Source organism: Anomaloglossus baeobatrachus, chromosome 6 (assembly GCF_048569485.1).
Source record: "Anomaloglossus baeobatrachus isolate aAnoBae1 chromosome 6, aAnoBae1.hap1, whole genome shotgun sequence".
Lineage (NCBI taxonomy): Eukaryota > Metazoa > Chordata > Amphibia > Anura > Aromobatidae > Anomaloglossus > Anomaloglossus baeobatrachus.
In genome coordinates this window covers 47500737-47527358 of record NC_134358.1, presented here as the reverse complement: position 1 = coordinate 47527358, position 26622 = coordinate 47500737, and the positions used below count along the sequence as shown (strand labels likewise).

The window sequence follows — 26622 nt, the reverse complement described above, 5'->3', positions numbered from 1 at the left end:
GATGGCGCTGCCTGTGTGTGCTGGCTTCACTTCGCTCCCCGGTCGGTACCGGCGGGCCGTTGCCTGTCCCCGGTCCTACGGTTCCGCGTTGCTCCACCACTCCTGCAGACGGCCACCACTGTTTGCAAACCTTGCTGTCAGTGCCTGGGCCACAAACCCAGACACCCAAGTGCTTGCTCCTCTCACTTCAACTCCTCACTTCTGACACTTTTCCTGCCTCCAGGCCTGTGAACTCCTCGGTGGGTGGGGCCAACCGCTTGGCTCTGCCCCACCTGGTGTGGACATCAGACCCTGGAGGGAGGCAACAAGGGTTTTGTGTTTGGCTGGTGTCCCTGTCTAGTGGGGGTGGGGTGTTTGTGTGTTATCTGTGATGACCTGGCTAGGTCCGGTTCATTATACTCATGAATATTCATTGCACTGACTGTGCACCCGGAAGCGAGTGTGACAGCAGCGCCCGAGACAGCAGTGCTATCCACCAAATGTCACAAGGATAGCACATGGACAGCACACTCCACAACGGACCGTGGGAAACATTCATTTTTTGCATGGATGTGTGAAAAGGGCCTAAAGTGTAGCAGAAGCTGGGATTTTGTTTTTGTATAAGAGAAATACAGGTGTCAAACTAGTCATAAAAGGACAAACGGACCAAAAATGGATGCAAATTTCATAAAAAAAAACACTGGCTAAAATGGATCTGTCTTTCTTGTTTACGTAAAATAAATGGAAGTGTGAATGGAGCCGTACAAATTAGATACCGTTTTACGCCTCATTGTGACTTCTCAGTAAATATTTATCAATTGGCGGCAAATCAGTTATTTTACAAGAATGCAAAACTTTAATTTTACATAGTCAGTGGAGAGGAACAATATATATCACTTAGCTTTCAATGTTCCAGATAAAGGGTCATGTACACAGGTCGATGATCGGCCGAAAATAGGCTCAATCCCTCATCCAATCCTGTGTAAGTGCAGCGATAGCAGCAAAGATTTTCATGTTGGCTGATTGCTGATTTATGCAGCCAAAGATTATTGTTCATGGGTAGTGTCGCGGGCGGAGGAGGGGACGCTGCGCTCTCCCACTGCTCGGGTCCGGCTGCTGCTGCTGCTCGGCGGTGGCTCGAGCGGTAGGCTGGATCCCGGGGACTCGAGCGGCGTTCCTCGCCCGTGAGTGAAAAGGGGTAGGGATTGGTTGGATGGTGGATTTGAGTATTGTCCGTGACGCCACCCACGGTTGTGGTGATATTGGTGACACCACCGCTGCTCTGGACGGGGATCCCGGGAGCGGTGACAGGGAGCAGCTTTGTTGTTAGTTCTCCCCTCCGTGGGTAGGAGGTTTGTTGTCCCGGGGCCCGGTGATGGGGGAAGGGATGGATGGCAGACGGGTTACGGGGCCTGGTGAGGTGCAGGTGCAGGCGGCATGGTGGTACTCACTCAGCCAATGATGAGGACACAGTTCTCGGTAAAACACACGGCTGGATGGACGGGTCCCACAGACGGCTGCGGTGGTTTCTGCTCCCGGCAGGTTGATAGTGACTGCCTTTCCCTGCACCTATGTACGGTAGATGGTTACGATGGGTTCCCACCGGTAACCCGCTCCCCATCTTGGATATGGGCTGGAGGAGCCCCTTTTTGCCCGCAGGCTCTGGCCCTGGAAAACGGTTGCCTTGGCGGTGGCGGTGTCTCCCTCTCACGGTTGGGCTGTTGGCTTTTGTCGGGAGTTGGCTGCTGGGGAACCCAGGAGGTTCCCTTCGCTGACGGATTCGACAAATTCACGGCGACTCCTAGCCTTGTCAGGGTCCATAAACCCCTGCCAGATGGTGCTGACTTCACCTTGTGTACCGGTCCGGTACCGCCGGGCCACCGCCCGTCCACGGTCCTTACGGTAAACTCCGATCGGTCACTCCTGCAGACGGTCACCACCGTCTGCCAACCTTGCTGTACCGCCCGGGCCACACACCCGGACGCTGTCAGTTAGTTGCTCCACTACCACTTCACCTCCTTCCACTTTCACCTCCAAAACTAATCTGTTTACTTTTCCCGCCTCCAGGACTGTGAACTCCTCGGTGGGCGGGGCCAACCGCCTGGTCCACCCCCTGGTGTGGACATCAGCCCCTGGAGGAAGGCAACAAGGGTTTTGTGTCTGACTTCGGTGTGCCTGTCCGGGAGTGTGGGGTGTGTGGGTGTTGTTCTCTGTGGCCCCTGGCTTGTCCAGGGCGCCACATTAGCATAACACCCAGGGGGCAGGCAGTCCAGGTCCTGTTTTACTCGTCACCGGTCCGATGCGGAGGTCTGGGATATCGGGGTGGCCTGCCCGGTTTCGGGCCCCGAGGTGTACACCAATAGCCCCTTCTATTGGTATACACCTCGGGGCACGAAACCGGTCAGGAGGTGGAGGTTAGGAATGTCGTGACGCAACCTGTGGTACGTGGCCAGGGAATAGCCGCCACTGCTGTCACCGTTCTCCGTCCCGTCTGTAAGAAGCCCGGTTGCTGCCGCAGAAGCACTGGTCACCGCTGTGATAGGGCCCATCGACCTCAGATAGGTTGGAAGAAGTGTTTAGAAAGTATGCCTTTGTAAATGTTACCCCTCCAGTAGTGAGGAACCCGGGCTGAGTGTTCCGCTCCAAGACTAGGTAGGCCCCAGCAAAGAAGAAGAAAAAGAAGTGGGTCAAACATTTGCATAAATCAAAGTACCTACCCAGTCAGGACAAATCTTTTAAAAGCTAGCTATCATCAGAATATGATCTATCAGATTTTTGTGTTCACACTCTCCACTAGAGTTTTTTTTAGACTCACGAGTTTTCAGCAGGCTCATTATTATCAGAGGCAGGAATACATACACACCTATTGTCACGGGGTATCACAGGGGACCAGGGCTCCTAATCTGTCCCTCAGGCTAGGAGGCCCCAGCTGTCCCTGATCCCAATGATACCTCTGATGGTGACGATGTGTGAGATGTCTTCCATGTCCTGCTCCTGGACAATCCTGATCTAATACCCTCAGATATGGACAAACATGGGAAACCAAAACTCTATCACACAGATAGCACACACTGAGATATAAGAAAATATGGGATGAGGAGGAAATAAAGAGCAGGGAAAAAATAATCAGATGATCAGAAGGTTTCCACAGCACACCAAGCAGCATGCAGAAAATCACCAGTAACTAGAACACAACAGCACACAGACCAGATTAGCAAAAGCTATAGTCGGCATGGGAAGACAGATTCCTCCCTCTTAAAAAGGTGGTGAGTACCTGTGATAGGTCTCCAGCATCATGTGATCCAAGAAGAAACCAACTGGCTAGACGAAATTAACTCCTGCTAGGCTGATCACTAATAAGCACAAAGTGTGACCGCCGCTTATCAAAGTCATGATGAATGATAGTGCCACAAATCTTACTCCAACAGGAACTGGAGCAGGAACTGTGGCAAGGTGCACATGGAGGTGCGGGACATTTGTCCTGAATCATTGGGAGCCATGGAGTGTCTGACTCCAGCTCATCTTCTCATCAAGTCTGGCGGGAACAACATGATACGTGTGCCCATGGTTTTTACCAAACGTGATTTATATGCACATTTTATTGCAAACTTGGTCATTGCTCACTGACTCCTGCCTTGCTACCTGGATATTTGCAGTAGATGTAGCGTTTTTGCAGATATTTTTTCACTATTGAAAGCAATGAGAAAGTACAAAAATATTGCAAAATAAATGCAGCTGCATCTCGTTGCTTTTAATGGTGAGAAAAGTTGCAAAAACGCTGCAAGAATCGATATTTTGCGGCGTTTTTATTAATTTTTTGCTGAATGAAACTAAACTTATTGAAACATGTCCTGTAGACAAATGAAAAATGCAGCAAAGTCTGCTTTTTGGAAGCAGATTTTTTATTGCTAAGAGAGCAGGTTTTGCTGCAGCAAAAAAGCAACGTGTGAACATCACCTTTTACATGTGCAGATGTTCTGCCCACAGAATGCATTGATCGACAACTAAGCAAGTGGATCCTCGCTCATTTCCGATCATTTCCATTGGGATGAATAATTCTTTGTATGTTCGTTATTGCCAGGTTTGAACAAGTGCTGCTGTTGTACCTCTGCAGCTCCAGTCGCCACAGAGTATTGCACCTTATTTTAGGTGCGATATTCGCCTCGGATAAAGCAGGGGTTAATCACCGGTGTTCCACATTTACACTTTACATACATCTTAGGAGCCTTCTCACTGGGGAGCTGGACTAGGGTAGGCAGGGGGTTGGCCATCACGAAGCAAGTGAATTTCCCGGTCACTAGGAAAACCACCTAGGGGGCAGGTTCCATTTGGGGTAGAAGTAGGAGCAACATTACACAAACCTTAGTCAGGGGGTTACAGGAAGGAAAACATGGCAGCAGATGGGAGGCAGAAATGGAGGATGAGGGTAGTCGGAGGTGGAGGACAGGGGTGACGGTTAGGAAAGTCTATTAGGATGATCATGAAGCCACCTGTGGTACGCGGCCAGGGATGGGTCGCCGCTGCAGGATCTCTCTCGCCGGGGCAGATATTGGGGTGCAGCCGTGATGGTGTCGCTCCCCACAGGTGGAGCGAGATTACCCCGGGGAGGATGATGGAAGACATGGGGTGGTTGTAGTCCCCGTTGGCGCCGCAGCGCTGAGCGCCGCCGGCAGAAAGGAAACGCAGAGACAGGGGCTGCGGTTCCAGGTCTTTTTACTCACAAGTCTTTCAAACGCTGCCCAGGGTACGGTGTATGTGTCAGCCTGTGAGCCCTTTCCTCCTTTGATGCGCTAAGTATCGGACCCATGTGGCGTGAAGCATTTGAGGGTTCCATTATCAGTTTAGTGTCCCATTCTGTATGCTGATAGAGAGGTTCCATTATGGGGCCAGTCCTCAACCCCGGATCCTATATGCTAATTGCTGCAGACTCGTGGGATGGGTCCGTTGACTGTTCTAGCCATTCCCTGCGACTCTTGCAGTGTTGGTAGATAATGTGAAGTATGCCTGCCCTAGGATTCTGCATCCCGACAGCGCAGGTCCTGTGGAAACAGCTGCCCTGTTCCTATCCAGCGACTGAGTTGAAAGTCTTGGCCCACAAAGCCGCTGATACAGTGGTGTCCTGTAAACCCACCATTGTAGTGACCCCCCACTGTGATCCGACCCTGGCCCGGGCCCATTGGGGAGGGCAACCATGTGTTACTATATGTTGTGTAAGTGTCGCGGGCGGAGGAGGGGACGCTGCGCTCTCCCACTGCTCGGGTCCGGCTGCTGCTGCTGCTGCTCTGTGGTGGCTCGAGCGGTGGGCCGGATCCCGGGGACTCGAGCGGCGCTCCTCGCCCGTGAGTGAAAAGGGTGGGGATTTGATTGTGGGGGATTGGAGTATTGTCCGTGACGCCACCCACGGTTGTGGTGATATTGGTGACACCACCGCTGCTCTGGACGGGGATCCCGGGAGCGGTGACAGGGAGCAGCTTTGTTGTTAGTTCTCCCCTCCGTGGGTAGGGGGTTGGTTGTCCCGGGGCCCGGTGATGGGGTAGGAGTGGATGGCAGGCGGGTTACGGAGCCTGGTGAGGTGCAGGGTTGCGGGGGCAGCGCTGTGCCGCACGGCACGGTGGTACTCACTCAGCCAATGATGAGGACACAGTTCTCGGTAAAACACACGGCTGGATGGACGGGTCCCACAGGCGGCTGCGGTGTTGTTTCTCCCGGCAGGTTGATGGTGACTGCCTTTCCCTGCACCTATGTACGGTAGATGGTTCCAATGGGTTCCCACCGGTAACCCGCTCCCCAGCTTGGATATGGGCTGGAGGAGCCCCTTTTGCCCGCAGGCTCTGGCCCTGGGAACGGTAGCCTTGGCGGTGGCTGTGTTTCCCTCTCACGGTTGGACGGTTGCCTTCTGTCGGGACTTGGCTGCTGGGAAACCCAGGAGGTTCCCTTCGCTAATGGATTCGGCAAATTCACGGCGACTCCTAGCCTTGCCGGGGTCCGTAAGCCCCTGCCAGATGGTGCTGACTTCTCTTTGTGTACTGGTCCGGTACCACCGGGCCACCGCCCGTCCACGGTGATTACGGTAGACTCCGATAGGCCACTCCTGCAGACGGTCACCACCATCTGTCAACCTTGCTGATCCGTCCGGGCCACACACCTGGACCAACTTCAGTCTGCTCTCTTGCCACTTTCCTTCCTCTCACTTTCCACTCTCAAACTACTCTGTCTGCTTTTCCCGCCTCCAGGACTGTGAACTCCTCGGTGGGCGGGGCCAACCGCCTGGCCCACCCCCTGGTGTGAACATCAGCCCCTGGAGGAGGCAACAAGGGTTTGTGTCTGACTTCGGTGTGCCTGACCGGGAGTGTGGGGTGCGTGGGTGTTGTTCTCTGTGGCCCCTGGCTTGTCCAGGGTGCCACATAAGTGGAAACCGGTACTAACCTTCCCAGAACCCGGGATAAGTACTATACCCTAATGGGGGTGCAGTACCCTGTGGCGCCTTACACATAAGGCCATGGTCTCACTAGCGTATGGAATCCAATGCCAGATGCTAATAACACTTGGCTCAAACTCTGCTGTGAACGTGAAGCGAGAATCATTCACTGTGATCTGATTCTCTAGCATATGAGAATCAGCGCACACAGGATAGGAGAAGATGGAGAGATTCATTTCCACTCCCATGTACCTATGCATCTATTTAATAATATACTGGGTAGTTTGTAAAATAAATGATGAGATCCTTCCTTTGTCTATACATTGTGAAACAAGTGTATTGTGTCCAATACCAATTAAATTGGGGGTGGTAAGTTTTGTACTACTGTAATGGGGCCCACCAGAGGATTCTCCGGTTCTCCGGTGGGCCAGTCCTAGTCAAAAAAACAAAACTTCACAATATATCCCCCTACCCTTGGATAGGTGATAATTTTTAATGTTGAGAATAACCCTTCTGAAAAATCTTAACCAACAAGAAAACAAAGAAGTTAAAGCTTTGGCTGCCATTAGCATCATGAACACAATCAGACATAAATGTACAAATAATTATTTTATTCTTTTCTTGGTGAACAACATGAACTGTTATAAAGTTTCACATTTTGGCCAGTATCAGTTAAAAAAAAAAAAATCAAACATACAAACAAAAAAAAACATTTAAAAAACAATAGAGAACCAATTGATTTATCAGATATGTAAAATATAAAATATGTAAAAACTTTAAACATTGGCATACAAATAAAAAAAATTCATAATTAATACAATAATATAAAAATACAGCATCAGCCATTAGGCTTTTATTTAAAGCTTGTCTGGCATTTTATAATTGATGACCAAAGAGCCATCACTAAAATTAATAAAAAATAAAAAAAAGTTTATAAATAAAGTTGTATTGTATTGCTAGAGCCGATTGGCCCACTTACTAGGAACTTTCCCAGAGGAAAAATAGAAAAGATCCTATAGTGTATGAGGCCTAGAAATCTTTCCAACTCCTTTCCGCCTTGACCACCCTGACATAAGCATGACCAGTGAGGTATATAGAACATAACACTGTCAGGCATATGCACAATATTAAAAGTGCACAAAAAAAGCCCTGCCCCGAAAATCGAGGAGAGGCTTTGTTCAAAAGTTGTGTTTCATTTTCTCGAAAGTGTTCAACTATTTGGCATTGGATAAGTGAAAATGAGCCACAATTAGTGTTTGTTCAAGTCCCAGCAGCAGTATTGCAATTCCCTTAAGGACATGAATTCATGTCCGTAAAACTCCTAGAGAAATAAAAAATAAGTCTCTTAAGGCTTTTCGATAAATTTCTGATAAGTTTGCATACTATGTAGGTAATTGAAGTATCATCATACGTCAAGCACCAAGTCGTATTGCTGTTCCTTCTTCCGCCTGCCGCATTTCGTGATCAGTGCCACATACAAAGTCAATAGCATCACCCAGTAGCAAGCGTAAAGTATTGCACCGATTATGAGAACTGTCTGTTCAGATTCTGCAAATGGCTTTTTAGTTTCCCTCCAGATGGTATAAACCACACCACCCAAAAGGATTGTAAACCAAACGGTTATAGGAATCAACCCTATAAAGTTGACAACGATAGTTTTCCTTCCCGATGTGCCCCAACCAGCTTTGTTGATGGTCGCGATGGCAAACATCTTGGCAGGTAGTAAACTGGACATGTAAAGAACTGAGTAAAGCGACATAAAAACCATAACAATATTCCCTCGGAGAGCACTGGCGAAAGAAGACTTGATCAGGCCAACAAATTGGACAGTCAACAAAAAAAGCAAGATGTTCCATATTCGTCCCCGGTAGAAGAGTTGGATAACAGTGGCAATTAAAAAGAATGGGAAGAATCCGGTGATCACAGCTTCGTAGGTCATCCATAGATGGTGTTTGTGGAACCACATGGAGTTGTATAACCATTCACGGAAGTAGGATTTGCTCCAACGTGTCTGCTGATTAAGCCACCTTAGATATTCAATAGGAGTTTCAGTAAGGCATTTGGATCGGGCTGTGTATTTGGTTGCATAGCCAAGACTTAAAACTCGGTTGGTCAGATGTCTGTCGTCTCCAAAGCTACATTGGGATCCCAAAAATTCTTGATTGTACCAATCTTCTAAGAATTCGTGTAGCAGAGAGTTTCTGTACATCCCAAGAGGTCCACTTATGCACTGGACACATCCGAAGTAGGACTGACAGGCTCTCTCGATGTTGAAGGCCATCCAATATCTCACGCTACTTAGAAAGGAGATCCACGAGTCATATTTGTTCAAAATCTGGATGGAAAACAATAAAAAATAGTAAATGATGGGGAAAACCAGATAAGGAATATGTCTTGGGTTACGCAAGGTAAGAAAACATGCTTTCTTTCTACCACAATACCGCCACATCTGCCTACAGGTCATGTGTAAATCAAGAAGGTCCGTGGAGCCTCTGTTAGGAGTCTCGACATGGAAAATAGCCAGATATCCCTCCAGGAAGGACCTAGCCAAGGAGTGGCTCTTTTTAGGAGACCACCATAACCACCATATTAAGTGGCCCTTTTAGTCAATATCCAACTCTTGAGGAGTTTAAAGCTATGACAAGGGAAATACCAAGGCCAGGTATCCATCCACAGACATCTGCTTCGGGGTATTACCCCTCATAAGTGTGGAATAGGATTCTGGCTAGGTGGGAGCAATGCCTAGTAGACAAACAAGACAAAACAATCACTGATCTCGGGTTGACCAGCCAGAGAAAACACTGCCGGCAGCCAGCAAAGGCGCTCAACACAGTGAAATCAGGTGCATTGCCCCTGGGAAGTATGTAAATGAAAAAGGTCTGTGGAGCCTCTGTTAGGAGTCTCAACATGGAAAAGAGCCAGATATCCCTCCGGGAAGTTCCTAGCCAAGGGCCACTTATTATGGTGGTTATGGTGGTCTCCTAAAAAGAGCCACTCCTTGGCTGGGTCCTTCCCGGAGGGATATCTGGCTATTTTCAATGTCGAGACTCCTAACAGAGGCTCCACGGACCTTTTTGATTTGCATACTTCCCAGGGGGAAATGCACCTAGGATTTCACTGTGTTGAGCGCCTTTGCTGGCTGCCAGCAGTGTTTTCTCTAGCTGGTCTCCCCGAGATCAGTGATTGTTTTGTCCTACAGGTCATGTGTAGTGATAGGTGGATACCAACTATTCGGGTTCCAATTATTCGTAACAAATCTTAAAGAACTGTCTTGATATTCGTCATGAATAACGAACCTAATGCAAGTCAATGGGGAATCCCAAGAATTTTTCTTCAAAATCTTCAAGAAAAATGCTCAGGTTCCCCATTGAATTGAGTTACGCCCGTTACTGGTGACGAATACCGGAATAGTACTTTGGGATTCATTACGAATAACCCGAATCCGAATAGTTACTATTTGCTCATCACTAATCATGTGTAAAACTGCAGCTACAATATTTTGAGAAGACAGTAGCCATATATTTGTGCTTTATTTTACCTTCTAAGAATAATTTTTCAGTTTTGGGTACAGTCATTTGATTTGTATCTAAGATACTAAAACTATGAGTTTGACATGGACGTAAAGGGTATAATTAGAAGATGGAACTAATACAAATCTAAAAATATACAAAGGCATTACACATCCGATCCAAATACACGGATGGTATGTAATACAGAAATAATGACTCTGGATGAAAACGGCATCAGACTAAATTATATGTGTGAGACAAAGGAACAATAGCCCAGTGAGCAGAACATCAAAAGGAACATCTAAGTGTTCCTCCTCCATTGGTCATATTTTATCTTAATTGTAAAAGCACAAGCGCTCGTCTAGCGGGGCTGCACTTCCTGCCGGTCCTCGGGATAATCGTAAATTAGAATTTCAGCAAGCACCATATCATCCAAGTGACTACACGGAGTATTGCTTTCAAAGGAACAAAGCTGGCCAAAACCAGCAAGGAGATTCTGACAGGCTACACAACCGGGCTGGGGTTACAGTCAGACATCTCTACAGGCAGTAATCGGCGGCCAGACCTAATATAGGACCGGTGGGACTTCATCATTTTCGAAAAGGTGACACGCATGTGATCTGGAATTTGCCTTGGGCCTAATGACTAACCTAGAGCTCATGGGCACTGAGGACCACCCATCTATTATGAGTATTTCTTGCACCAGTGACCTTTTTTGTGTCAGCGGGAACCAGGAAAAAGAGTCTGTCAGCAGAAAATAAAGACTGTTCAAACCAAGCACAAGCGATCAGTGCATCATTGTCATGGCCAAACAGTTCGAGTACTCTTTCCTGCCTACTTGTTTTCCATTATCTCTGCTCTTGTCTGGCTTCTGCAAAGTCAAAGCTGTCAATCAAGGAAGAAAGGGACCAAGATAGGTGGAAAACAGGAGAAAGTGCACTGAATTGTTTGGCCATGCTAAGGATGCACCAAATACCTGAGCTTGGTTTGAACAGTCATTTTGTGTTCATAGACTCCCTTTAAAGGGAATCTGTCAGCATTTTTATGCTATTAAATCTGAGTGCAGCGTAATGTAGAGGCAGAGATCCTGATGTCAGGGATGTGTCATTAGCTCAGCAACTTGATGTAATTTCAATAAAGTCAGGGGTTTTTATTAGCATGAGATTGGCACTGCAGGACTAGGTGTTGCGTGCCAGGCAGTCAATCTAATCTGTGTTACCTCGCCCCCGCCACTGATTGGCAGCATACTGGTAATGCACAGTGTTTACAGAAAACTGCCAATCAGTGGTGTGGGTGGGGTTATACTCAGCTCATAATTCATAGTACTGCTATACCTACAGCAGGGAAAACAGGGATTTTATCAAAACTGCACCAAGGCAGCCCACTAAGTGACACATCCCTGGAATCCATCTGTCTGTCCCTAAATCATGCTGCTCTCAGATTCAATAGTAAGAACCATCAGAAAGATTCACTTTAAAGGGGTTGTCCATTACTAGAACGTCCCCTTGTGATTCCACGTTTTCCCAAGGGAAAATAAAATATACTATACTCACCTCCTGTACTGGCACTGTTCCAGCAGTGCCATAGTTCGCTTTCCCTGGGCTCACGTAGGGTGTTGACTTTGCAGTCCCGCATGCAAGCAGTGTCGGCTTCCTTTTCCCTGGACAAAACAAGCAACTTCCTGTTGATTAACTTGTTTGGTCCGAAGGCGGGGAGACAGAAGCTGGCGCTGATTTCAGGAGGGGCTCGTGTGATGGCAGATCCCAACGTGAGCCCTGAGAACATAAACCACAGCACCACTGGAATGGCACCGATACAGGAGGTGAGTATAGGCTTTTTTATTTTACCTGGGGCTTACATGGGGTTGTGACTTCACACAAGCCCCGCCAGCAATCAGCGCCGGCTTCTGTCTCCCCGCTTTTGGACCAAATGAGCAACTTCCTGTTAATTAACTTGTTTGGTCCGAATGCGGTAAGACAGAAGACGGCACTGATTGCAGGCAGGGTTCGTGTGATGTCACAACCCAACGTGAGCCCTGGAAACATAAAACACAGCACTGCTGAAACGGCACCGATATGGGAGGTGAGTATAGGCATTTTTATTTAACCTAGAGCTCTCATGGCGTTGTGACTTCACACGAGCCCTGCGTTTAATTAGCACCGGCTTCCTTTTCCCCGCCTTCAGACCAAACAAGTAACTTCCTGTTGATTAACTCAATTGGTCCGAAGGGAGGGAGACAGAAGCCAACACCCTGGGAACATAAACCACAGCACCACTTGAACGGCACCGATACCGGAGGTGAGTATAGGCATTTTTATTTTACCTAGGGCTCACATGGAGTTGTGACTTCTTGCGAGCCCTGCGTTCAATCAGCACCAGCTTCCTTTACCCTGCCTTCGGACCAAACAAGCAACTTCCTGTTGATTAACTTGTTTGGTCCGAAGGGAGGGAGACAGAAGCCAACACCCTGAGAACATAAACCACAGCACCACTGGAACGGCACTGATACGGGTGGTGAGTGTAGGCGTTTTTATTTTACCTGGAGCTCACGTGGGGTTGTGACTTCACACAAGCTCCGCCAGCAATCAGCGCCGACTTCTGACTCCCCACCTTTGGACCAAGTGAGCAACTTCCTGTTAATTAACTTGTTTGGTCCGAAGGCGGTAAGACAGAAGATGGCACTGATTGTAGGCAGGGTTCATGTGATGTCACAGCCCAACGTGAGCCCTGGAAACATAAAACACAGCACTGCTGAGACGGCACCTATATGGGAGGTGAGTATAGGCGTTTTTATTTTACCTAGGGCTCACATGTCGTTGTGACTTCACATGAGCCCTGCGATCAATCAGCACCAGCTTCCTTTTCCCCGCCTTCGGACCAAACAAGCAACTTCCTGTTGATTAACTCATTTGGTCCAAAGGGAGGGAGACAGAAGCCAACACCCTGAGAAGATAAACCACAGCACCGCTGGAACGGTACCAATACGGGAGGTGAGTATAGGCTTTTTAATCTTACCAGGGGGAAACGTGGAATCAGAAGGGGTTGTCCTAGTAGTAGACAACCCTTTTAAACTATTATTTTCCAACTCTTCAGACACATCCAGAGTCATAGACTAAGTAATCTTAACATAATCTAGATTTATGATTTAAACTTGGGTTTATAATTTGGTTTTTCCTTCTTATCAAACTCAACCTGTCCCCAAATTTTGGGGAATGTCTCATCTTTATGAATAATTTCTAGAGGCATACAACTACAGGGTGATGGGACATGTATGTAGGTTGCTAAGTTATGAGGGTTATGGCTTTTGTTCACATGGGGCCAACATTTTTGCTGCCAAAGCACCATATGTATATATGTTCAAGGCAAAATGACTTGTGGTCACCTCCCTTGGCACACAGTATCTGGACCACCATCTCTACTTTTGCCCCTGCCAGAAAACCACTTTGCCTTATCCCAGGGTAGATACATAAAATTCAGGACTAGGAAACTGATTTTGCCCGAGATTGGACTGTAACAACTTTTTAAAAAAAAATATTATAATAAAAATGTACCTGCACATCTCCCCCCACTCCTCCAACCATGTGGTCTTCTTCCAAAACTTTCACCATCTCAACAGACGAAGCTGGATCGAGGACTGTATCGGAGTCACACACCTAATAAAAGCAAACAAGAAACACAGGTAAGAAAAAGATAAAAATGTAATAATAAAAATAGAAATACGAAAAAGTATTGTTTTATTTTGATCTTTTTAATTTTTATATTATTTTATTTAGCCTGATTTTTTGTGGTTGTTTTGTGAGCTCTGTCTTTCGGATGAGCATCAGGCTTGGGATATATGACCCATGACGCAGACAGTTGGACGTCGCAGGTGCTGCGTATTGTGGGAACATCTTCGTGTTGGAATGGAATCAAGAAGAAGAAATAAAACTTTAACGTTGTCCTGTATGTCTCGTTTCGCTGATGGGATAACTCCGCTTTCAGCAACAGGCTCTTATTGTATCATTTTTATTGCTGTCTCACTGCTCGGGAAAATAGAATATTTGCAGCTGTTCGGCGCTGGCTGAAATGAACAGAATATTGTATCGGAATAAATAAATTAACTCAGTTGTGCCAAATGGGAGAAAAATGCTCCATTTGTTAAATTCTTTGCACTTTTCAACCAATCAGAAGTGCTGAAGACCTGGAGCCTAAAGAGCGTCCAATGGGTACATGAGATGACAAATGATACCCGACACTAAGATTATAAAGGTACTGGGTGTCCTTTTTTTACAAAATCTGCATTTTGGTTAAAGAACTTCGCTTCCGATCAGATCCATATTCTAAGGTGGACTATGATGACCCCCGAATGGTCTACTCTTTTTAATCATGAGATGAATACCAGTAGTTATGTCTAACAATAACTCAATAGCAATTTAGCAAAAAGTTTAAGTTTTAAGTTTATGTTCCCACTCCCTACATTTTTTTGTATACAGCCCCTAAGCAGATCTATATGTCTCTGTGGATATTGGTCACAAACAACTTCAAGCTATGCCTCTTCCGATTAGATCCATATTCCAAGGTGAACCATGATGACCACCAAAAGGTCTACTCTTCCAGATCATCGGAGATGAATACCGGTAGTTATGTCTAACAAGAACTCAATAGCAATTGTGCAAACCATTTTAATTCCCCAATCTCTACATTTTTGGGGGGGCATAAAGCTCTTATGCAGATCTATGTGTTTCTGTGGTTACTGGTCACAAACAACTTCAAGCTATATCAATTCCGATCAGATCCATATTCCAAGGTGAAACATAGTGACCACCGAACAATCTACTCTTCCAGATCATAGGAGATGAATACCGGTAGTTATGTTTAACAATAACTCAACAGTCTGGTCATGCACTTGCTAGTTGGAAAAGAACAAAAGGGGATTTCGGAAGCACCACTTGACCACCTCATGACAATCCTCCTGACTGATGACCTCCTATATCTAGCTTGTCACATTTCTATGCCCGATTCTTTCATTTTCATGGAAAATAAGCCACCGCCAGAGGAGCTTACACCCCTTTCCCCACTGAGGTGAGGGTAGGAGCTAGCTGTCAGCCTAACAAAGGCTTGGCCAACAGTTGGGCACCTTTGCCGTGGAAGCTCACTGGTCTGCATCGTACCGGAATACACCAAACAGAAGGACATTTTTTTATGAAAACTATTTGCAAAGTTGCTCCATTTCCAGATCATTCCTCGTCTACAGCTAGATATAAATATTTCCAGACGTTGACTCCCCGTACAACCCATGGGCTTTTTCCGTTTGCATCCTATAACTTACAATAGAGAAGGCATGATTCTTTTTTTTCTGCTCAAAAAGTATGAGATGATCAGCTGTTGAGGCAGAAAAAAAAAAGTCATCAACGAAAATCCTGCCTTACATTGAGAACCTCGTTTTCCTGGAAAAGTGCCACTTAGACTGTTTTGGGATTAGAAAACTCACATATTTAACGTCAAACACTGCAAAGAAATAAAAAAACTTTCACCAGATGTACTCTGTGTGCCGGGGCAAGGAGACCCTCCCTATTCAACAGGATCCTGGGGGATAACAGGACCCGCCTGACTCATAGTTAGGAGACAGTCAAATGGATTTGGAAGGTGATACGTGCCAAGGGATTCGGGACTAACGACTTTCTCAAGAGGAAATATTTTCTCTTTCACCTTTGCCAAACAACCGAGCAAATCTACCGTAATCTACGTTCTCATGGCGGCTGTAGACGCTCTGCCGTCTGGGGCCTATGGGGTTAAAGCGACTTGACCTCAACTTACATTACACGATCCTGCCAAAATTCAGGTGTTGTGGAGTTAAAAGAGAGGAGTGTCGGCCATATGTAGCTCGGAGAAACATTCCCTACATGTGTTTCATCTTTGTGCAGTTTTTTTTAATAACGAAAAATAAGGACGGCTTTGTTGTAAACGCAGGAAAATATTTTCAGTGTATTTTCTAGAACTAAATCTAAAAATTTAGTTGACGCCTTATTGAAAATCACCAAGAAGTGATGTATAAAATAATAAAAAGTAAAAACGTAAATAAAATAGATATAAAAAATACTGTAAACAGTTTTAAGGGCATTTTTCAGAACTTTCCACCTTTGCAAGTGGAGGCGACTATTGCTTCGATGGCCACGTGAAAGGTTCTGGCAGAAATCATGGAGATGATAGGACCAATAGGAAACGTGCACTATTGAAGAAGGAGCACCGTACCGGCCGACTGTGCACAAGATCTGCTGGTACCTGGATGCAACGTCAACCGTGTATATCGAATCGCAATGAGGAAGTTAAAGACGCCAATTTTAAAGAGCAGAACATTCTACCATAGGACATTTTGGTGTTTGCCTAATAATGATCGTGTGGGGGCATTTGTGCCTATCTGCTCCTTAGACTCAAAAATAAGCTGTGTCTATGTCAAACAATAGTCAGTTGACACACACGGCACTTCTGGGGTGGTGCACAGGTAGGGTCGAAAACCGTCTCACGTAGATGTAAAAACTTGGCACTGAAGATCAATGTGAATAGTGTTTTTTATGTGCCACATAGACAGCGGTGGACGCTGCGCCATACCCAGCTACACCACTTGTCACGCTACTATACTTTCTGATGACCCCCTGCCCACACACTGATGAAGGTCTTTTGACAGAAACATCTCTGCCTGTGCTGGTCCTACAAGTTCTTCACAATAAAAACCAATATTCACATTGATTTTGAGTGCCGAGTTTCTACACCTACGGCAACCAATAAACCTATAAAGGGTTGCGCTATTTTTTATTAGCAGTTTTGACCCCTGGAAGGATGACTTTAGGATTAGAGATGGTGCAAATCTGTGGCCAGGAACACTATGAACCCCAACTGCCTGCCGACATCCATGACTCTTCTTTGGCCGGATGGAGAATCGGATTCCTATCTCAGGACCCCTTTTGATACATCAGTAAAGGGTGCTTTACACGAGATGATCTATCGTGCGATAGATCGTCGGGGTCACGGTTTTTGTGACGCACATCCGGCATCGCTTGCGACGTCGGGCTGTATGACACCTCCGAGCGATGCAGTATCACTCACAAATCGTGAGTCGTGTACTCGTCGCTCGGTTTCGTAATCTCGTTTAATTGAAATGGCGCCGGTTGCTCATCGTTCCCGGGGTAGCACACGCCGCTCCGTGTGACACCCTGGGAACGATAAACAGCAGCTTACCTCCGTCCCGCGGCACCCGCTGGCTATGCGGAAGGAAGGTGGTGGGTGGGATGTTTACGTCCCGCTCATCTGCGCCCCTCCGCTTCTATTGGCCGGCGGCTGTGTGACGACGCTGTGATGCCGAACGCCCCTCCCACTTCAGGAAGTGGACGTTCGTCGCGCACAGTGAGGTTGTTTAGAAGGTAAGTACGTGTGACGGGGGTTAAACAAGTTTGTGCGCCACGGGCAGCGATTTGCCCGTGACGCAAAAACGACGGGGGCGGGTACGATCGATTGTGAAATCGCACAATTGGTCGTCCCGTGTAAAGCAGGCTTAAGGCAGTATATCAGATGAAACTTGGACCATGCTAAATCTATAAAAGGAGCCCCTGTCCCGAATATGTTTCATTTCTAATATTGGTCACTTCCTATGTGATCAAGGGTCTTTCTGCGTCCTTCAGGGACCAGGACCTGGGTGTAATTGGAAATTTAGCACCCTCTATAGCTGCACCAATTTATTATAGATACATTTAGAATTTAGAGATGAGCGGACCAGTGGAAATTTGGGTTCTGCGGGTTCAGCCGGACCTTAAAAAAAGTACTGTTTTAAACCCAAACTTCATTGGGTGTCACCGATTGGCAGTTCTGCTTTCTGCCAACATACAGCCAGCAAAGGACAGAAGGTGAGGGAGGTCAAATGGGGATTTTCCATTTTTTATGTTTGGTGCACACTGCATCCATTCACGCTGTTGTTACCCACAGTGTGAACAGTGCAAACACTGCAAGTGACTCGCACTGGGCTAAGCACCGAGCGTACCTGAGCACAGCGATGCTCGATCGATTGGTCAGGATGCGTAAAGCATCCCAACTCTGAACTCAAACACTTTTTTTTTTGTAAAGTCTATGTTCAGTATGATCACCCACCTTAAAAGTTCGGGTCTGCTTATCTCTATTAATGATATAATCAATTATTGATATAATTTATTACCGTTTATATTGCAATTTTCAAACTCTGGAATTTGGAACCGCAAGACAATGTGAAAAAAAAATGTAAAAAAAAATGTGAGAAAAATTGAAGAAATAAAAAAAAGTTTTCCAAAAATTTTATTCTTGAACATCCCCATGATCTTCGGTAAATAAGTACATAAATACAAAACATATACAGCTGCACACTGTTGCTAACAATGAATACGTGAACTCTGGTTTTGTATTACTGCTATAGGAATATTTTAAAATAGAGATATTTGGCTTATGTATCGGCCAATGCATGTGAGCCCGGTCACCAGGCAAGGTAATCTCTGTATACTGGGAACCTAACCTGAAATGACACTATCTGGGTTAAAAATCTCCATGTCTGGGCAGCTAGGATCCAGCTATAAAGGGGAGTGAACACAGCCCAGTTATAGGGCGGAGTGCTCAGTCAGAAAGAGATGCACTATAAATATACAAAAAGACTGACCTGCACATCCAATAGGTGTGAACAGGCGCTGGCTGAAAACACAATATAACTATAAAACATATACAGCTGCACACTGCGTCTGTGTTCGGTACAAGCACAGAACTTAAAAGTTTGGGTCTGCTTATCTCTATTCATGATATAATCATTTATTGATATATTTTATCACCGTAACGTTTATTACTGTTTATATTCAAATTTTCAAACTCTGGAATTTGGAATCTTAAGGCAATATAAAAAAAAAAAAATGTAAAAAAAAATGTGAGAAAATTTGAAGAAATAAAAAAAAAATGTTTTCCAAAAATGTTATTCTTGAAGATCCCCATGATCTTCGGTAAGTAAAGGTTCAAAATGTATTGTCGTACACTATAAGACTACAATAAGGGGTGGTCTTTGAAAGTCAATCGATAAAGACAGCCTGAACTGCCTGCCCTTTAGGGGCTCAAGGGAGGGTAACATGACTAACGAGGGATGCTAGGCCAGAGGGTATAGGTGTGATCTATTTTGTGCGGGAAATTGGATGGTGGGGTTATAGTAGTTGTAGGGCCATATGATTGGTCAGGGAGAGGTCAGTTGTAGAGTAGAATATAGGGAAGAACTGTGGGGGGGGGTCATTCGGTACCAGGAAGACGTCTGGAATCGTCCCACCCAACCATCATAATTTTCGGGATTTCTGGGGATCTATGTGGAGAGAAGATGAGGATTCGACTTTGTCGCAGCAGTCGGCGGAAAGAAGGGGGGTGTTTGAAATCAGTGGATTGCACAAAGAGCGGGGGGGGGAACCCAATGCAAAAAGGAGTACCCCTGGTGGTGCAATGATATAGTTGGTTAAGGTGGGTCCCTACTGGGCTGGGTCCCAGCGGAACATGTTAATGTGGGTCTCTGCTGGACTGGGTCCCAGCGGAACATGTTAATGTGGGTCTCTGCTGGACTGGGTCCCAGCGGAACATGTTAAGGTGGGTCCCTCCTGGGCTAAGTCCCAGCAGGACATGTTAATGTGGGTCCCTACTGGGCTCAGTCCCAGCAGGACATGTTAATGTGGGTCCCTACTGGGCTGGGTCCCAGCTGGACATGTTAATGTGGGTCTCTGCTGGGCCGGATCCCAGCGGGACATGTTAATTTGGGTCTCTGCTTGGCTGGGTTCCAGCGGGACATTGGTTGGGCAACACTCGGCTGGGTGTCCTCAAGCCGGTGTGGTGTGGCTGAGGGCACATGGTGGAGCTGGTGTTGCAATCATGTACAACGGGGCTCGTCACTTACCCCCCCTCCTTTTCTGGTGGTTGTTATTATTGAGTTATTACTATATTTATGGATGAAATGTTACTGATTGTTTGTAGTCAATAAACGGGGCCTTTTGTATCCATCGTCACACAGTCTTTGTGTCTTATTTTAGGCTAAGAAGTCGGAAAAGGGTTTTTTCGGGTTAGGGTTGGTATGGCAAGGTAAGGCTGGCAAAGAAAAGTCCACAGCACCTTGGTTAAAAGACTTATGTGCCTGTGCTACATGCTTGACAAAGATCACCAGGTCGAAACGTTGCTGTAAAACAACTGATGGAATAAAGAATTGCATGTTTTTTCACCCAGAGGAGCGCTGTCATCCTTACTATAGGTAAAGCTGGCAGTCAGAGTTCAACTAGATGAGAATTTTTAGTTATTAAGAACTAAGTGAGTATTAGTTTAGTGTGTTCAGGCTAGAGGGGAATATTTAGGTGGCTCGTTCTGGGGGAATGTGTATCTTCTAGTGTCATGGCTTTCTAGGAACACATGTGCTTGGGGGAGGGGAGGGAGGATCACAGTGGCCCCCTGTCAGTTCTCGGGATGACGTTATCCACTTTCATTTCACTTTACAGATTTTTCGGCCTCTTTTTATACAGGGCGGAGAGCGGCTTTCATGGAGCATGGTGTGTTTTAAATAGTCTGAATGGTTCACTGTGTTGACGAGGGCCCGGCGTATCCTGTAACACTCTACACCGATTGCACAAAGGGTCTTTTATTGTAGGACATGTTTGCGTTGGCGACCATGCACGGACTTATTACCCTACCTGCACATAATCCACGCTCCGGCCCAGGGCTTTGAAGGCGGTGTACATCACTTCTCGTTTTCCTCCCCATTTTTGCATGATGCACACGTATCTGTTGGTAAGAACCAGCTGGGTGACCTGCTGTATACTCTCCTTGTGCGACTCTTCCGTTTCTCCGGGACCTTTTTCGTGGAAGTTATTTTTCCAGACGTAAGTGGCGCTTCTGTCGTTCCCCATAATGTCGCTAAATATATCCATCATGTAGAGGTCATCTTCGGAGTTACCGTCGATGACCATGATGACCTTCATCCCCGGGTAGGTCAATCGTTTCACAGACAGTAAACATTTCCGTAAGTAGTCAGGGTCCTCCTGATATGCAGCAATACATAGGGCAACTGATTTATTCAGTTTGATAGGGGTTTCAAGAGATCTCTTCATCTTCCGGTGCTCAAGGTAAGCAAAAAGGCTTTGGATGAGGAGATGCAGTGCTAATATGGCACCGTAGAGTCCAAAGGAAAAGTAGTAGTTGTCCGTCTGGATGAACTGATACCCAACAATGTAAGCAGCTGTAATTCCTAGTAAGAGGGACACTCCGAACAGGGTAGTTCCGATTATTCTTAGGATACATATAAATCGTTCACAATGCATCTGAAAAGACAAAAAAAATACAGGACTTGTTAATTACACATCTGGAATATTACATCGCATTGTCCTTAAGCAGGATTAGTCACCACCCGGGACTCGTCTGTTCTAGTAATCATTTGTATTCCCCGTGAAAAAGAAATCGGCTTTTCTTATGACTCTGCGTTGTGTCGTTCCTCGTTTATTCCTCCTATAATATAAATGAATAAACTGACAACTGGGCAGTGCCATTCTACTTCTGAAGAGGGCGTGTCTGACAGTCTAATCACTGATTGGACAGTGAGATTGTGCCATTCTCCTTCTGAAGGGGGCGTGTCTGACACTCTCAGCACTGATTGGACAGTCAGATTGGGCCATTCTCCTTCTGAATGGGGAGTGTCTGAAACTCTCAGCACTGATTGGAGAGTGAGATTGTGCCATTCTCCTTCTGAAGGGGGCGTGTCTGAAACTCTCAGCACTGATTGGACAGTCAGATTGGGCCCTTCTCCTTCTGAAGAGGGCGTGTCTGAAACTCTCAGTACTGATTGGGCAGTCAGATTGGGCCATTCTCCTTCTGAAGGGGGCGTGTCTGAAACTCTCAGCACTGATTGGACAGTGAGATTTTGCCATTCTCCTCCTGAAAGGGGCGTGTCTGAAAGTCTCAGCACTGATTGGAGAGTGAGATTGTACCAAGCGGGTGTGTCTGAAACTCTCAGCACTGATTGGAGAGTGAGATTGTGACATTCTCCTTCTGAAGAGGGCATGTCTCTACACAGACTAAAACTCTCAGCAGTGATTGGACAGTGAGAATGTGCCATTCCCTTTCTGAAGGGGGCGTGTCTCTACACAGACTAAAACTCTCAGCAGTGATTGGACAGTGAGATTGTGCCATTCCCTTTCTGAAGGGGGCGTGTCTCTACACAGACTAAAATTCTCAGCACTGATTGGACAGTGAGATTGTGCCATTCCCTTTCTGAAGGGGGCATGTCTCTACACAGACTAAAATTCTCAGCACTGATTGGACAGTGTGAGATGGTGCAGGGAGATGCCCCTAACTCATAACACCCAGCTGTCAAATTAGGAGGAATAACAGAAGAATGGCACAGAAAGAAAAAAGTATTCATACCCTGTGAACATTTTTTCAATTTACACCCACCCTTAAAGGGGTTTTCCCAAGAATAAAATTAATTTTAATCTATAGATCTTGGATCAATAATAATTTCTACAATTTGATGTGTTTAAACATAATATTCCTGTGCGGAGATAATCTTATATATATTTGTCCCTGCTATGTGCTGTGTAATGGCCATGTCTGACCATAGATGGACATGGTCTGATCATACCACAGCTCCTGGGCAGGGGAGGACACAAGAGTATACAGACATTACATTATAGCTGATTCTTTCTGTGAGGTAAAGCATTTTCCTGCCCGTTTTTTAAAAATGTTTTATCTCAAAGAAAGAATCAGTTGCTATCCCATGCTGTAATGTCTGTATACTTTTTTTTTTTTTTGCATCATCCCCGGCCCAGGATATATGATCAGACCATGTTCCTGTACGGTCAGACACGGCGATTACACAGCAGGGACACATATATAAGATTAACTCAGCACAGGAACATTTTTTTAAAACACATCCAATTGTGGAAATTATTATTATTCCAAGTTCTATTGATTAAAATCAACTTTAAAATTAATTTTGTTCTTGGGAAAACCTCTTCAAGCCTCATTCACAGGTCAGTATTATTTGTATCACTGCTTGTAGGCCAAAGCTATGAGTGAAACTTACAGAGATAAATTATCATTGAAAGATTGACGCTCGTTCTGTGTTTTGGAGACAATCCTGGTTTTCGCAAATACTGATCAAAAATACTGAGGTGTGAATGAGACCTGGGATTTTATGTGATATGTCAACACTAAGCAAATATTTATAAAGTGTAAAGGATTGATAAATGGTTTTCTAAATATCTTAAAAAAAATAAAAAATAAATCTGAACAGGTACTATCATCATTATATCTAGAATATAAACAAATTTGTATATATATATCTATATATACTGTATGTATATGTATGCATATGTATGTATGTATTTATGGACATATATGTATATATATATATATATATATATATGTATATATAAATAAAAGAAACAAAATCTTTATTTTTATATAGCGCTAACATATTCTGCAGCGCTTTACATACATCAGGAACACTGTCCCCATTGGGGCTCACAATCTAAATTCCCTATCTGTATGTCTTTGGAGTGTGGGAGGAAACCCACGCCAACACGGGGAGAACATACAATCTCCTTGCAGATGGTGTCCTTGGTGGGATTTGAACCCAGGACCCCAGCGATACAAGACTGCAGTGCTAACCCCTGAGCCACCGTGCCGATATATATATATATATATATATTTATTGGTCCAAAAGTAAAGGTAGGTGGACAGTATGTGTAACAGGGTTATCAGACATGATGAAAAAGTGAAACTGACTCAGGCTATGTGCGCACAGTGCGTTTTTCGCGGCGTTTTTGCGCGTTTTTCGGGTGTGTTTTTGGCCTTAAAACTGCAGGACTTTGCTTCCCCAGCAAAGTCTATGAGTTTTCATTTTTGCTGTCCGCACACATCTGGTTTTTTTACCTGCGTTTTTGAGTTAAAAAAAAAAAATGGACATGTCAGTTCTTTCCTGCGTTTTTCTGCGTTTTCAGCCCATGCAATGCATTTGAAAAACGCAGCAAAACGCAGAGATGAAAAACGCAGCAAAACGCAGCAAAAAACGCACCAAATCGCGGCAAAAACGTTTTTTGATGCGTTTTTTCGACGCAGGTGCGTTTTTGTGCGTTTTTGGCGGCCAAAAACGCAGAAAAACACAGCGTCAAAAAGACGCAGTGTGCGAACCTAGCCTCAGTTTCCCTTAGCAGCCAATCAGATTCCACTTTCATTTTCCAAAGAGTCTGTTAAGAATGAAAACTGGAATCTGATTGGTTGCTAAGGGTAACTGAGTCAGTGTCACTTTGCACCATGTTTGATAACCCTATTACACATACTGTCCACCTACTTTTGGACCACCCTGTATAGATAGATAGATATATAGATAAACTCATGGAAAGCTTACTGATTGTATACACTTATCTCTCGATGACCTAATTTATACAAACACCTCGAGATTAAGATTTTGATGACCTGTTCTTATGAGGGGTTGGTCATCAATATATCATCTGTGAGGGTCCCACATCCATAGCCCCCATAGATCGCCTGTTAGGGGCGCAAACAGTGTAAAATTCACACAGCTCAATACACCATGTAGTGGCCATTCCCGGGTACTGCAGCTCAGCTCTCATTGAAGGCAATGTGATCTCTGATACACGGTGACCTTCTGGCTCTAGGATAATGATGATCTACCCAAAGGATGTGTCATTAGTATATCAGGCCAGGAAAACCCCTTTAAGAAATCATTAACTGTCCAGTTTGTTCTACTGTTTAGCATATCGCACAATGACACAATATAATAATAATACGCCTTACAACAATACACCATACAATGACTAAATAATTCCGCCATATAGTTCAATACAAAGTGGTGTAGAATCAGAAATGGCCCAGTTCTCTCTACTGTTGAGCACACTGCAGATTGGCACCATACACGTATAATACACCATACAATATTATACACCATACAATGCCTAAATAATACCGCCACATAGGTCAATACAGAGTAAAGGAGATTACGTAAAGGCCCAGTTCTCTCTACTGTTGAACACACCAAAGAGTGACACCATACAATTATACTACACCATACAATATTGCACCATACAATGCCTAAATAATACCGCCATATAGGTCAATACAGAGTAAAGGAGATTATGTAAAGGCACAGTTCTCTCTATTGTTAAGCACACCGCAGAGTGACACCATACAATTATACTACATCATATTAAACTCTACCATACAATGCCTAAATAATACCGCCATAAAGGTAAATACAGAGGAAAGGAGATTACGTAAAGGCCCAGTTCTCTATTGTTTGGCACACCGCAGAGTGACACCATACAATTATACTACACCATACAATATTGCACCGTAAAATGCCTAAATAATACCGCTATATAGGTCAATAAGGACATTACGTAATGGCCCAGTTCTCACTATTGTTGTGCCCACCACATAATGACACCATACAATAATATTACACCATACAATCAATAATATTACACCAAACACTAACACAAGACGATGCCTAAATAATACCGCCATATAATTCAGTAAAAAGCAAAAGACAGAGATTTGGTAATTACCTAGCTCTTGCTATAGTTGAACACACTGTGCAGTGACACATTAGGATAATAATATGCCACACAATTCCTAAATAATACCGCAATATAGTTCAACACAAAATAGAGGAAATTCAGTAAATGCTCAGTTCTCTCTGCTGTGGAGCACACCACACAATGACACCATACAATTATAATACACTATACAATAATGCACCATACAATGGCTGAATAATACTGCCATGTAGTTTAATACAAAGTAGAGGAGATTCAGTAACTGCACAGTTCTCTCTCTATTGTTGAGCATACTGCACAGTGGTACCATACACTATTTATAATATAATAATTAATACCGCCATATAGCTCAATACAAAGTAGAGGAGATTCAGTAACTGCACAGTTCTCTCTCTATTGTTGAGCATACCGCACAGTGGTACCATACACTATTTATAATATAATAATTAATACCGCCATATAGCTCAATACAAAGTAGAGGAGATTCAGTAACTGCACAGTTCTCTCTCTATTGTTGAGCATACCGCACAGTGGTACCATACACTATTTATAATATAATACTTAATACCGCCATATAGCTCAATACAAAGTAGAGGAGATTCAGTAACTGCACAGTTCTCTCTCTATTGTTGAGCATACCGCACAGTGGTACCATACACTATTTATAATATAATACTTAATACCGCCATATAGCTCAATACAAAGTAGAGGAGATTCAGTAACTGCACAGTTCTCTCTCTATTGTTGAGCATACTGCCCAGTGGTACCATACACTATTTATAATATAATAATTAATACCGCCATATAGCTCAATACAAAGTAGAGGAGATTCAGTAACTGCACAGTTCTCTCTCTTGTTAAACATACCGCACAGTGGCACCATACAATCACATTATACTATCTATCATATAATACCTAAATAATACATATAGTTCACTACAAAGCAGTAGATTTGGTAACTGCCCGGTTCCCTCTACGGTTGGGCACTCGGGGCAGTGACATTGTCCCCTTTACTCTTGGCTTGCTCCTAGGTGTCTTGCCCATGGTCGGGGGGTGAAGCTATAGCAGATTGTTGTATTGGGGCCAAGTTACACCTCTGGTTGCTACAAGTCAGTTTGACCTTCTTTTACGGCTAAGCCTG

General features: G+C 44.9%; 1 protein-coding gene across 1 annotated transcript in view; it reads right to left on the bottom strand.

The window, feature by feature from the left end:
* Positions 1–6987: 6987 nt before the first annotated feature.
* HAS2 (hyaluronan synthase 2) overlaps positions 6988–26622 on the bottom strand; it is a 40651-nt gene continuing 21016 nt past the window's right edge. The window contains exons 2-4 of the mRNA XM_075316203.1: positions 20598–21224; positions 13458–13559; positions 6988–8732 (exon numbers count right to left, since the gene is read on the bottom strand). Coding sequence (XP_075172318.1) covers positions 7803–8732; positions 13458–13559; positions 20598–21224 — 1659 coding nt within the window. The 3' untranslated portion in view covers positions 6988–7802. The remainder of the gene's footprint in view (positions 8733–13457; positions 13560–20597; positions 21225–26622) is intronic.